The sequence below is a fragment of the Mytilus californianus genome, unplaced genomic scaffold, assembly GCF_021869535.1.
Source record: "Mytilus californianus isolate M0D057914Y unplaced genomic scaffold, xbMytCali1.0.p SCAF_11, whole genome shotgun sequence".
In the NCBI taxonomy this organism is placed as follows: domain Eukaryota; kingdom Metazoa; phylum Mollusca; class Bivalvia; order Mytilida; family Mytilidae; genus Mytilus; species Mytilus californianus.
This window is the reverse complement of record NW_026262593.1, coordinates 11,100,530-11,115,525: the sequence shown is the minus strand read 5'-3', so window position 1 is coordinate 11,115,525 and position 14,996 is coordinate 11,100,530. Positions and strand designations below refer to the sequence as shown.

Below are 14,996 nucleotides of genomic sequence, written 5' to 3'. Positions count from 1 at the left end.
ATAAATAATTGAGATGGCATGAATATCATCCTAACAAAACAAGAATAAAAATTACTTTTTGCGAATATGTGTCAGCGGTTGACATCGCACATATAAAGGAAACCAGAGATTTTTAAGGCAAATGATTTGTCAATTTTTTTATCTGGTTCTTGCAAATAATGGACCTGCTTTGATACTATAACTGTCCTTGAATTTTTACTAGATAACATTTTTGTTCGCTATGGAGATTCCGTATATCGTCAGGTTATCCCATGGGGACTAACTGTGCACCACGTATTGCGGACCTGTTTCTGTATTGTTATGAGTTACAGTTTATGACTAAAATCAGCAAAGACCCATCGAAACAACATCTGATTCAAAAATTTAATAACACTTTTAAATATTTAGATCACAATATTGTAAATTAATGTATAAAATTAAAAATCAGTTCTTATCAATATTTTGCATAGTTTTGAATGTAATACACCATTCATTCACACCATTCCCGATCGCACGTTACACCATTACACCATTCCCCTTACACCATACATCATAGCACCATACACCTTCTACCATTGCATAATATGCCATACACCATTACACCATACACGTTTTTTTGGGAAGTTTACACCATCCAAGGGCTGTAATACTTTATTAAACCAATTATCGTCCCATAAAGGGCATATTAACAAAACAATAATGATAATGTTAATGATAATATGGATTTACCTATAGGAGTTTTTTTTTAAATAGTAAAACATTATAACAAATTAAAGCAACAGTGTTGGATACTTCTTCATGTTCACAAGAAAGGAGCCAAATTAATGTATTTTCTAACTTAAATCGATCAGCGATACAATGAGTTGATGCGCCAATTCCTACTGGCTGTAAAAGTATTTTTTCATACTTAATCAACTGAAGCAAATTTTGCTGTTGTTATGAAAATCCCCGAATGTGTATGTGTTTGCAAAATGGTTTTTCTATTCTACGTTTTTCCTTAGGCCATTGTAGTGTTGGTCTTTCTGTCTAATTGACTTTTATTGGTATCTTCCTTTCTATTTCTTAGCACGATCAAATTTGTAAATTCGTCACCATCATCAATTGGTTGATCATCACGAAGAGTCTACGTCACAGCTCTCCAACGGCATGTTTTATCGATTGTATACTATTACCGATTGTCACGTTCGTTGCCTGAGTCTTAATTTGCACAGTGGTTGATACAGGCATAGCAGGAGACAATTAAATTGAAATGTATCGTGTCTTGCTACTTTGGACTTTGAGCGATTCCCTTGGATTTTATTTGTTACCTTATTCTGTGTCTTTTTTTTTTATCATAAATAGTTTTGAACTTATTTAGAATAATACTGCCTAAATTAAAAACAAATTGAGGTTTGCAAGGTTTAGATGCAAATGTAAGATATTATATCCTTTATATCTAATTTTTCTCCTTTTATTCAAAAGATGTGAACGAATGTCAGCTGGGAACACACACCTGTCAGCAGCTGTGTACAAATACATTTGGATCATTTACCTGCTCATGTAGAACAGGATACACTCTAAACAGCGATTTGATAACATGTACAGGTATGTTTGCTGTAAATAACTCACTTCATGAAAACTTTCGCTGACGATTATTTGTAAAATTGAAAGGACAAATTAGGACGTTTTTGCGTAAGAAACAAAATTATGTGATGTTTGCATAAATATATGTATGAGAAAATTTTATGTATGTGAGAGGTCTTATAAATAATTGAGATGGCATGAATATCATCCTAACAAAACAAGAATAAAAATTACTTTTTGCGAATATGTGTCAGCGGTTGACATCGCACATATAAAGGAAACCAGAGATTTTTAAGGCAAATGATTTGTCAATTTTTTTATCTGGTTCTTGCAAATAATGGACCTGCTTTGATACTATAACTGTCCTTGAATTTTTACTAGATAACATTTTTGTTCGCTATGGAGATTCCGTATATCGTCAGGTTATCCCATGGGGACTAACTGTGCACCACGTATTGCGGACCTGTTTCTGTATTGTTATGAGTTACAGTTTATGACTAAAATCAGCAAAGACCCATCGAAACAACATCTGATTCAAAAATTGAATAACACTTTTAAATATTTAGATGATATATTGGCTTTCAATTATGACGACTTCAGTATCTACACTAAAGAGATTTATCTTGTCGAACTGACTTTCAATAAAGCTAATACTAACAATGAACATTGCCCTTTCCTGGATCTTGGTATCTATATCTTTAATGGGAAGCTTAATACCAAAATTTATGATAAAAGAGATGATTTTTCATTCCCTATTGTTAATTATCCAATTTTAGATAGTGACGTTCCCTTGTCATCATCTTATGGTGTTTATATATCTCAACTTGTTCGATTCGCTCGTGTTTGTAACAACGTATTTGATTTCAACGAAAGAGATCTATGTATTACTGAAAAATTATTACACAAGGGTTTTCGATATCACAAACTAGTCAAAACATTTACTAAATTTTATCATCGGTACAAGGACATCATTCGTAAATATAAATCAACATGTAGACATCTTATACGTTCAGGTATTTCACATCCAATATTTTATGGTAATATTCTTTACAAAGCACAAAAATGTCGGCATTCACCTCAAAAGCTAATCAAACCTTTAAACAGACTTATTCGGAAAGGATATAGTTACGATACTGTTGTCAGGTCATTAAGGATTGCATATTTTGGTATTAATATTGATTCACTCATAGGGTCTTTGCATCGGAAATAAACACTATTATTCTAAAACCAGTTGTTGTCATGATACGGGTTATGTTCTTCTCATAAATTTTATGATTGTATGATACTAAACCCCTAACGGTAGGGATTGTACTTGATTTTTCATATGATGAAGACATAATCTTTCAATTAGTTTAATTGAGGTCTGGAGCTGGCATGTCAGTAACTGCTAGTAGTCCTTTGTTAATGTATGTATCATTGTCATTTTGCTTAGTTTCTTTTGTTACATATTCTGACATCGGACTCGGACTTCTTTTAAACTGAGTTTTACTGTGCGTATTGCTATGTGTTTCTTTATTCTACATTGGCTAGAGGTATAGGGGGAGGGTTGAGATCTCACAAAACATGTTTAACCCCGCCGCATTTTATCGCGTGTTCCAAGTCAGGAGCCTCTGGCCTTTGTTAGTCTTGTATGTTTTTTTAATTTTAGTTCATTTATATGTTTTGGAGTTTAGTGTGACATCCATTTTCACTGAACTAGTACACAATTGTTTTTAGGGGCCAGCTGAGGACCACCTCCGGGTGAAGGATTTTCTCGCTGCGTTGAAGGCCCATTGAACGCCTTCTGCTGTTGTCTGCTCTTTGGTCGGGTTGTTGTCTCTTTGACATATTCCCTATTTCCATTCTCAATTTTAGTAGGTCTTAAACGGCCATGTTGATCTTAATATTATCTGAATAGTCTGAATCTACAAATGTGAAGTCTTATTCACATATTTAGTTCTTTTCAGATATTTTCTTATTGTAAATTCAGTTGTGTTCAGAAGACTTAATAATAATTGTTTAGCCTTTAAAGATCTGTTTACCGAATGGGATTTTCAGTTCAAATTACATTGGTTTACGTTTTTGAAGCTCCAAAAGCCATTTCATGAATCGACAAAAAGTGTATTTTTACAGAATCACTTTCTCATATTGTCTTAATTGGCCTTATTATAAAGTCATACATCCTTCCCAAAAAATCTGTGGAATAGAATTAAGAATCCTGAACATTGTTCGTCCAGGAGAATATCCCTTGCTACAAGGAGTGAGGCTGTGATTGAATTATTAATTCGCAGCCATGTCCGTATGGAATTGGGTTGAAAATCCGATGAATCGTTTTGGGTGAATGTGACACTCTCAAATCGTTAAAGAATCATAGAAATTATTCTCTGTTAGATTCAATGGTGGGTTTGATGCAAGGAAACGTTTCAACCCTAATAAACATAAAATCATTTTCCTGTGTCATGTCAGTAAGTCAAAATATTCGGTTCTTCATCCTGGTCGACATCATATATGACATATTCATTATAAAACTTTTCAAAGTAAAAGTAGGTATGTTGACTTCTTTAGATCTTTTAATTCATTTGTCGTTCGATTAATGTCGCAATGACGTAAATCTGTTCATACTAGTTTAAATGTCAGTTTATTTTAAATACAAATACACCATAAGTACAAAACTGAAATGAACTTAAAAACAATTAGAATATCGCACGCATGATGCTTTCTATCACACATACACAAGATAAAATATCCAGTATTCGTCCGATAATGTTTAGAAATGAAATATCGTAATATTGTTAATTCAAAAGCAACACACAAAGATATGTAACGTTGTAAATTTTCTCCATAATGTAGGTCATAGGCAATATATACACAATATATACAGGAAAAAGACATGCAAATTATAATTCCAATATGACAAATTGATATGTGATGAAAACGTCACTAACACAATTGGTAAGCTAACATAGACAAGATAGTACAGCGATTCATATGGCCGTACAAAAGCAGTGACAAGGTATCAATTTGATGACAGAAAAATGGACGCACTAAAGATTGAATTTCCAAATCCAAAAGAAAAACACATCTTTTGAAAGTTTTACTGCATCTGGATAATTTGAGATTTTTCCTGTTTTATAAAAACTAATTGCTCTTTTGAGATCAAGATCAAAGATGAAATATGTTTTACTTCTATGTAAGTCAAATGTAATCGTCTCATGTCTTCTGGGCTGACGCCCCTCAGATATGAGAAGCTTACATCTAATTCATACAAACTCAAACATAAAAGGATTTAGTGTTGTTTTGGTTATATGTGTCTCTGTGTTGCTTATTCGTTTAACTCCAAAAACCAGATTTTTTTTCAAAATAAACATAACGTGTTTCATATTCAATATTGTTTTAATATATAGCTATTGATGACACTTTCCGATCCACCAATGTCGGAATCTTTTCATATTGGCATATTTTCATCTCTTCGCTGACCGTATTTTTGGATGTGACTTTATAAAGATTTAAGAATTGTATTTACATGGTTGCAATGAATGTCGCCTCGAGGAATATTATATAGGAAATTGTTTAACAATGGTTGTGTATTGTTCAATTGATAATTAATGGGATAAAAACAGATTTTTATAATAGAAATTGTTGTATTATAATCACCGCGTTTTAATTTTTTCTTAGATATTGATGAATGTGTAGACAGTAATGGCGGCTGTAGTGAGTACTGTAGAAATTTAGATGGATCGTATGAATGTTACTGTAAAACCGGATTACATGTAGCAAGTGATGGAAAAACGTGTATAGGTAAGGTAATGTACTTCACGTAGTAAAACTTTCTAAGTTTCAGAAGAAACAAATTTTCAAGATTGATTATCTATCTGACAAACGGAATCAATAAAAAAGAATTTTAAATTTACACACTAGTTCGATGTTTTTGTATTACGTTCAATAAGAACAATAACGTATTGCCTTTGCAGACATTGTTTTTCGACATATGTTACTATGACAAAATGTTAATGGTAATCAAAATCATATCATGTATCACAGACACACACACACACATACTTTAAACACTTTGCTACTTATATGTGTATTTTTAAGATATCGACGAATGTTCTTCAAACAATGGTGGTTGTGAACAAGTTTGTAAAAATGACCACGCAGTTTTCCGATGTGAATGTTATTCGGGATTTAGCATTGATACAGATGGACAATCATGTCAAGGTATGAAAATCAATACTCGCAATTTATAATTCCAGATACTGCTGAAACATGTGGTATTGAAACATTTTATTGTGCAAATAAAATATAGAACTTGACATGACTTGACATCAATATTATGTCACAAAAAAGCGAAGATAAAAATTAAACAAAATGAAGATTATCTACAAAAATTAATTATCTTAACATGCTCGAGCGTAACGTAAAAACTGAGATATGAAAACGTCATAAAACGTAAAAAGTAAAAATCATTACGTTTGTTATAGAATTTAATTTAATGTCGTCCTTTTGTGTCAATATCGAGGAATAGGTCAAGATATGAAGCAGATCTTCTAGTTCGGTAGTACTCTTAATCTCAAGTTCACTAGGAAATAGGAGCTCGATGTAAGTTTTCATTGAAATGTGAGTTATTGTGTGACAGGACGTCATCAATATATCTGAAAGTAAAATAAGAAAGCTTTGCAACCTGTTTTTCCTTTTGTTTTTGAGACGGTTCTGTATAAATTCTGCTTCATATAAGTATAAAAACAAATCGGCCAGAATGTTTCCACAAATTATCCACATTAGAATACCGGCTGTCTGCTGAAATACAAAACTACCAAAGTCAACAAATATGTTTTCGACGACAAAAATTCAGCATTTTTATGACAAACAAAACAAAAACAATAAAAGAAGTGTGGAAACACAATAATAACAAAGTGAATTTTTACGGACATGGATAAAATGTGGAAACACAATAATAACAAAGTGAATTTTTACGGACATGGATAAAATGTGAAAACTCTTGATCGTTATCCATTCTCGGTGTTTTGTTTTTTTCTGGGTGTTATACATTTGTCTTTTTTTTCGGTTATGATGCTTTACGCCTTTCTAATTATTTATACTTACATACTACCTTAACATGTTTTTCTAGATTTTCCTAAATACCTTATATAATCCGCAGCACTTGTTTTGAATAGATTATCAAACAACCAATAAACTCAACATATCTTGTAGTTGTTGTTTGGTTGTTTCAGACGATTAATTGCTCTGTCATTTCGTATACCCAACTTTTTCTTTTATTCAAATGAATGTGTGCCACTTAAGATAAGCTTTTTTCTTATATCAACTATTCATTTTGATATGTGAATTTGCAAGAGGTACACGATAGAACAAAGAAATAATAACAATAACAAGATTTAATTTCTAAGGTCAACTTTGCCTGAGGGAGTTGGAACCCCTGTTTCTTAATTATTTCATAATTGTTTTAGATATTGATGAATGTCTTGGATCTAACAAATGTACACAGTCATGCAATAATACAATTGGGTCTTATACCTGTAGCTGCAATCAAGATTATCAATTAGAAAGTGATGGTTTTACATGCACTGGTAGGTAGTTTTTTTATATTATAAATATGTGCTATTTTCATATAATTATTGAAATTAAAGCTACCAAAGAATATCAAAATAATCGTATGATAAACAAGCACGCGGGATATCGTATAACAGAGGAAATTTGAATAAAACGATTTATCAATTTAGAAATAAAAGACTTGATTGGACTCATTTCGCAATGTTCGGTTTATTCCGTTTGCCAATCCGAAAACGATGTTGGAACTAGAAAAGGGAAAAATCCAAACGATTGTTTAAAACGTACCGACGTATGTTCATCCAACAAGATTGATAACAAATATTGATTAGTGTGAACTATATAATATATATAATATCCGTATGTCCAAGTCTGCAATAATCTGATCTTAATTGTCCCTCTCAATAACTGGCTAATCCACTTCCTTATTTGACCATAGCATACATTGGCCTCAGGCGGGAGATAAAGTTTCTACACTCATGCTGTACAAAACTGCCCTAGACCCCAGATAGCTAATCCCCAGATAAAATTACCACACAGTAGATATTACTTAATCCTCAATGATTATCTGAACTTGCAGACAAAAATGTTTTTATTTCCAATAAATTTATTTTCTTGTATTACAGTTTAATAAAAAATTGTTGTTTAAAAACCAAATTATTTTTGAGTTTTTGTTTTCTTTTTTCATAGACATTAACGACTGCGTTGGGGTAAGATGCTTAAATGACGGAAGTTGTTTAGATTTCCCAGGATTATACACTTGTAAATGTAAACAGGGATTCGAAGGAAAACACTGTGAAACAGGTTTATAATAAATATTTATTAATAAACACATTTCAACGAATGCATGCATCTCAAATATGTCAATAAACTTGAAATTTAGGGTACTTCTGACAGGAGATGGTCTGCTTTATATCAGGATCATTTTTGAATTAGTAAATGATGTACATCTAAAATAAGTTCTCTGACAAATGTTACGATTTCCAAATCAGCCTTCCTCGTGTCAGAAATAACATATCCCATGCACCATGTACATGTTGATATTGTAAAGTTTTAAATAAAAAAGGTGTTTACCCAACGACATTTGAAGAAAATGAACTATACAAGAGAGACGAAAGGCACCACAGAGACATTCGAACTAATTAGTTGAACTCAAATTGACAATGTCATGGCAAAAAACGAAAAATGACAAAAAGATGAATACTTGTTCATTATCACTGAACTAGTATATATATTTGTTTAGGGCCAGCTGAAGGACGCCTCCGGGTGCGGGAATTTCTCGCTGCATTGAAGACCTGTTGGTGACCTTCTGCTGTTGTCTGTTCTATGGTCGGGTTGTTGTCTCTTTGACACATTCCCCATTTCCATTCTCAATTTTATTGTAGTTCACAAAACACAACATAGCAAACCAAAGACTGAGCAGTACGAACCGCCCAATACATCGGAACGATTTAAGGTTCTCCACAAGGGAAACCAGATTCTGCTCAACATAGTTATAGTAGCCTATATTATTTCGGTAATAATCATATGTTTGCTAACCGAAACAATATGCAAACGTCTGGACTTCCGAGAGGCATTGTTGAATGGTCTTAGATTTTAAGATATCAGAACTGTAAATAAAAAGGTTGTTTCCTAATTCATATTTATCATCGTAATATTTTCACGGCGTTTGAATTCGTAATATTGATGGGTAGTGCTAAGCTAAAGACTCTGCGATCTTGCTCCGTATTGAGTTCGTGCTATTTCCCTAATTTTAACTAATGTTTTTCTATCCCAAACAAGGGTAAAACGTAAAGATTAGGGGAAAAAACGAAAAACGACAAACAACAGTGTACAAAACACAACATAGAAAAATTAAAACTGAGCAGCACCATTTAAATTCAGACATAAGCTTTTAACTACTCCTCATAGGATCAACAAAATATGCAACTCACTTTTTTCTTTGTGACTATGTTGATTGACATTTTTGACAAAATGTTTAGAGTATATATAAAGCAAAAATGTCAATACTTGAAAACAAAATTTTCTTCTCCTTGTAGATATCGATGAATGTTTATATTTAAATGGAGGATGTGAAGATCAGTGTGAAAATATAAATGGATCTTTTCATTGTGAATGTAGGGGAAGTACAACTTTAGATAAAAACGGTGTTTCTTGTAGAGGTAACATTGTCACATTTTCAGCTTTTTGCAATGAGGTGATGTGGTATGATTGCCAATGAGACAACTATCCACCAAGTATGTTAGTCAATACGAATGGTTCATATGCACATCCTATTTTCATATTATTGTATTGAATATTCATGTCATACTTTTGGATGGACGTTTAGCTTATGTTCATATATCATAAGTGCATTCAAAGTTATGTAAAGTCTTTTGAGCATATATGACAAATGATCAATTCCTCGTAGTCTCAGTTGGTTAGTGACTATTAAAACATTTGATTTTTTTTTATTAATTTAGAGTATTATATATATTTAGAAACTATCTGTTATATCTTGTATCTGGTTTTGTTCCTTGTATTTTAATTCACAACTTGAAAAAGCTGGTGATTTATTGTATACACTGTTTTTTTGGTCTGAATGAATTTTCTTTCATATTTCAAATGTTACAGGTGACACCGATCAGCCAACTGTATTTCAAACTCATAAGATTGCACGGAGGCTGCTTCCACGTGGATGTGCTTTTGTAAATCTCATGTCCTGTCAAGGCGTTGGCAACGGATTGGAAATTAAACTATCCTCTACTGATTCATGGTATCGACTTAATTCGAATTCCAGTGTTCATTATACATATGGTATTGTTTTTGCTGAAGCCGAAGAATTTTCAATTCCGATTTCAGTCTCAGGATTAGTTGTAGCTACAACTTCCTTTAGTTTTGAATTATTTACTGGATCAGTGCTGTATCTAGAGACAGACGGTACCAAACTGTCTGATATGCACGATGATAATTGCCTGTTATTTAATACAACACCGAAAGATATTTACGACTTTGTGTCGTCAGGATCTTTTATTGGTACAGTGTTCGATAGTCTGAGAAATAAGCTTCCATCTTGGTTACAGTTTTCAAAATCTGGTGTTGGGTTACTTTCGGTAACTGATCTTAAAACTCATTTGACCTACGGCAACAATGTTGACAAATTTCAAGAATGTTATGGCGCCCCAGTTTTCAACAATCGCTTATATAACGTATTTATATTTGGTAGTGATATATCTTTCAGTATTTACGGCGACCAAATTCATATGCCGGCTCCCCTTCGAAATAACAAGTTTTGTGTGATTGTGGACATTTGTCAGAACTTAGGCGGTACAATATTTATAATGCTTCCTGCAGAAACTGGCGCAGAACTGAGTAAAGTTGGAATATTTAGCGATTTGACCAAGACAGGGTTAACGTTAACACCACGAGGAATAGGATTATCTCTTGGGAAAGATATAAATGTTCATTACAAAACATCTGAGCTTGAACTATGGAATGGAGATGAAATGTTCTATTACAGGTAGGAACGTAATGTTAAAAATAAGCCTTTGTCTCTCACACTATGGATTTTCTTGTTTAATGCATGTTTTCTCATTCTCTTGCATTGAATTGCCTACAATTTTATTCGGAATTTCGAAAAACATTATCTGAATAAACAAATAATAGAAAAGAATAGAATAGAATAGATTTGTAACAAGTTAATATGTCACAATTTATTGCGACAGCTCACATATCACATACCCCAATTACGTTCTTAATGAAATAGAACTCATCGCTGCCAATGCTATTGACAAAAGCCTATTGTTTCAGCCAGTCACATAGTATGTAGTTTTCCCGTCTCAATTTTATAAGTTATGTGCGTGCATGTTCACACTATATGAGTTTCATTAAAAAGGGTAGGTTACTAACGTAAAAAATCCGACAGCAGGGTTAATGAAAAGAACAACTGAAATTGATAATATTCAAATTTTCGGTCACCTTTAGAAACTCGTAAGTTCGGGTAAAAGAAGGATACATATTTTTCATGGTCTAATTTATTAAAACACTGAATAGTCGTCCAATCAATCGATATTTTCCTATTCTCTATTTGACATTTTCTACCGAGTCTTGCTTGGCATGGTGAAAATGAATACACAGCAAGGTACTCGAACCCTGTCGACGCATCAATTGATAGCATATGAGATTAATTCAGGTTTATCACTAGGTTTGCGTATGTTAAAACTGTGTTGAAAGTACGTCCAAATGAATTTTCTATCTACAAAAAATGTGATACTAAACATTTTTTGTTCTTTTTTAAGCAGATGTCGAATGAATGTTGTGCTGGAACAATGATAGAGCATAGTACAAACACCTATTCTGCGAAACCTTTGTCTTGAGCATTATTTCCATATGTAGAATACATACCTTGCAGTTTTCATAGAAATTTAACGCAAAATAATTATCTTTGAGACCTGGGACCATCTCATTTCATAAAGGATATCTTTTGTTCATTTATTGTACCCCGAACTTATTAACCCAGTGTAGGTCTTTAAGTTGAGGTTCAATTAAAAGATGAATCCTTTTAATCAGGGTGTCCCAAATAGGATTGAAAAGAAGCCAGCAAAATACCACTATTTACAATTTCAAAGAACTAAAGTGCATTTGATTGATCATCTCCAGTTAACAATCAGACAATATTAGAGTGGAAATCCGCCTCTGAATTCAAACCTCTCCGAAACATAAAAAAATAGTGCAATCAGAATTGATATACACAATAAGTACACATCTTAACTTATGTTTAGATGCCCGTTATAACCTTTAAATACCTGTTCGGTTTTTTTTTTTTTGGCATTCGTCTACTATGGAGAGAAAGTGGAAAGGAGGTGGGTAATAGCTGACCTTACGATATAGGTCAAGGTTCGACACTATTCTGTTAAGTTGTAAGGCATACTTTTGACTCTCACCAAGGTACGATCTTATTCAAGTGTTTATCTAAGTTATTCGACGTCAGTTGTCTGTCAACCCTTTTTCCATCTCGTTATAAAAATACGTATGAAATACATATTTGCGACTGGACATTTAGGGGGCAATCAATCATTCAGCTTCCTTTAGTGACTTATATAGTTTCTATTCTTTAGTGATAATTGACTCAACATGATTTCCTCTTTTTAGATATTTGTTGACAAGTTTTAATTTGCTTTTAATTGGAGAGGTTTAAAGATTTCTATAAGAATATTTCGTGTAAATTAAAATCAAAACAATTGATTTAGTTAAATGTGATATTGAAGGTTTCTGATGGTTACTTAACATTCCGTATTCAAATATAACATTCAACTTTGTTAAGGATTTTCAATTGTACAAATTTCTAAAAAACAAATGTGAAAGGGTTCAACAGCGTCAAGCGTCAGAAAATGGAACTGATTTATTATGAGGTGTTTGGAGCACCATGGGGTCGTAATTAAATCGTTAAACAAGAAGGTCTACCTTTAATTTCAATTTGCTAGTTAAAATTTAATTTTAACTTTTCCTTACTCAATAGTCTTTTCCATTTGTATGTTTTTTAAATAACGTAGTCAGCAATTTTGACTCAATCAGCCTTATAGATGACTGAACAATCTAGTCAATTTTTGTTTGTACAACAGTCCCTGTCAAATTCATTTACAAGAAGTATACGTACTCATTTGTAATATACATATTGACACTTAATTTTCATCGAAGTCCGTTTACTGTCTTCAATATAAAAATAAAGAGATGTAGTATGGTTGCCAATGAGACAACTATCCACCAAAATTCAAATGAAGTGGCCGTAAGCAATTATAGACAACCGTACGGCCTTCAACAATGAGAAAAATCCATACCGTATGGTTGGCTATAAAAGGCCTAGACATGAAAAATATGAAACATTTCAATTGATAAAAATGAACGGCCATATTTATAACAGAACAATTTACGAAAAACATGTATGACAGACATGAACCAACAACAACCACTGAACTACAGGCTCCTGACTTGGGACAGGCACATAAATAATGTGGCCGGGTTAAACATGTTTGTGAGCGCTCAACCTTCCCCAAACCTGGAATACAAATGTAGTGGTGTAACAGAACAACATAAGAACAAACTATAAAAATCAGTTGAAAAAGGCTTAACTCATTAGATGGATACAAATAGAAATACATCTAACAAAAACAAAGAGTGGACGTGGACGGGTACTTATACATCCCTACAACAAAAAGACACTAAGTACATATCTGAGAGTACTCGTAGTTACTAACATCTAGTTCAAAGCCGATAACAACTAATAAAAGAAAATCATGTATCTTATACTAAAATATCAATCAGAACACATCCAACATTTGAATTTAGTGCAAAGACGTCATTTACAGTCAGAGAAAAACATGACTTTGTGCAATGCCAAACTATAGGTCTCGACAGATTGTAGTACAGTGAAAGTAAATATGTGTAATCAATATTTATACCAATACATACAATATTCAAAGATTTTATTACAGTGTTGAATAGGTAACCTTTTAGAATAAGTTTACCCGGATTGTATCTAAATTTCCGGGCTCGGTTAACAACATCACCGTAAAATGTAGGATGTGCTATACCGTTTGAACAGACATGTGACAGAGTTGTCAAGCCACAACTGGAGATTTGGAAATTTTCATCTGGAGTTTGGGCCTCATAACTGGAGATTTTTTATCGACATTTTTATCGACGTACGCAATGGTTTTTTTTTTTTTTTTTTGTGTTTAAACTGCATATCTTCCTTTTTTGTTAATGATTCTATACCTTTAAACACCTGCATAGCCATTTGTACTTGATAGAAATAGAAGATAAGGGGTTTTCAAATATTTATTCATTATATATAGTTCAAGATAAAGTGATCAGCCATTATATATAGTTGGCAAAACGTATCTCTGCTTAAGCTACATTGTCAACTTTGGTACCACTATTGAACAGTGGTGTTGAATTTGTAGAGTTGTGGGCTTTCTGATGGGTAGCTATCTCCATATGTTTGGTTAAGTCATAAGGGCCACCATAGTCAGCTGTGCAAGAAGTGTAGCAAGCATGGTCTTGACCCTTGGCACTGGACTTGCACCATTTGAAATCAGATCTCCAGTCAGAGTTGAATTTGACTAGATACTTGGTCTTTTTTAATTTGCTGCTGGGGTTTTTGGTAATAACATACGGTTTGCATTTTGTCAAATAATAAAATTTTAGAATTGTCCAAGACAAACATACTTATATAGGTATTCCATTGGCTTGGATAGAAACAAGCCATAAATATCATATTTGAGTTGATTTCATTTGTCTTTGAGGTTTAGTAATATAATGTAACTGTTCAATGATTTCAACATCATTAAATTAAAGTCGTTGTTTATACAACTTAATCCATTGTCAGTATTTTACTTTTAATCATCCTGGCGTATGTCTTAAACTAGCTAGTTGAAATAAGGTTTCTACAAGTATCGAAATCCCTGTCTTAATAATTTACTAGTAATACATAGATTACGCTCATTAAAATCCAATACGTCACTACAGACACGAGCATAGTGAACGAGTTGTGATATATAAACACCGTAAGACGGTGCCAAAGGAACATCACTGTCCAAAAAGGAAAAATTAACAATAGTGAAAGATTTAACATCCCCATTTCAACGTGGCTGCCCGCACATCCAAACGGATACCCCGGTAGATCAAAGGTATACTGTTGTTCGGGAGAAGTAAACAGAACAATCTAGACATCTAGAGTAAACATAGTCTTTTATAATAGAATGACGCCAAAAAAAAATTCAAGCTCAAAACTGCCTCATGTTTAAAAAAAAAGAAAGGAATTAATTTAACACTATTTACCATCAAAGATAGGCACAAGAACATTTTGTGTCTTTGAAAAATTTCATCTTTTCTTTTGAAATATCGATCAGTGGAATTACACATTATAAATA

General features: G+C 32.8%; 1 protein-coding gene across 7 annotated transcripts in view; it reads left to right on the top strand.

Annotated features, from left to right (window-relative positions):
* LOC127719541 (matrilin-2-like) overlaps window positions 1–14,996 on the top strand; it is a 199,947-nt gene that overhangs the window by 158,105 nt on the left and 26,846 nt on the right. For 3 of the 7 annotated variants that reach the window (XM_052225756.1, XM_052225759.1, XM_052225755.1), the window contains 7 exons: window positions 1,441–1,563; window positions 5,197–5,319; window positions 5,617–5,739; window positions 6,987–7,106; window positions 7,777–7,890; window positions 9,126–9,248; window positions 9,700–10,585. In XM_052225756.1, the coding sequence (XP_052081716.1) occupies window positions 1,441–1,563; window positions 5,197–5,319; window positions 5,617–5,739; window positions 6,987–7,106; window positions 7,777–7,890; window positions 9,126–9,248; window positions 9,700–10,585 (1,612 nt within the window). The remainder of the gene's footprint in view (window positions 1–1,440; window positions 1,564–5,196; window positions 5,320–5,616; window positions 5,740–6,986; window positions 7,107–7,776; window positions 7,891–9,125; window positions 9,249–9,699; window positions 10,586–14,996) is intronic. The other 4 variants (XM_052225757.1, XM_052225760.1, XM_052225761.1 and 1 more) reach the window with 4 other exon arrangements.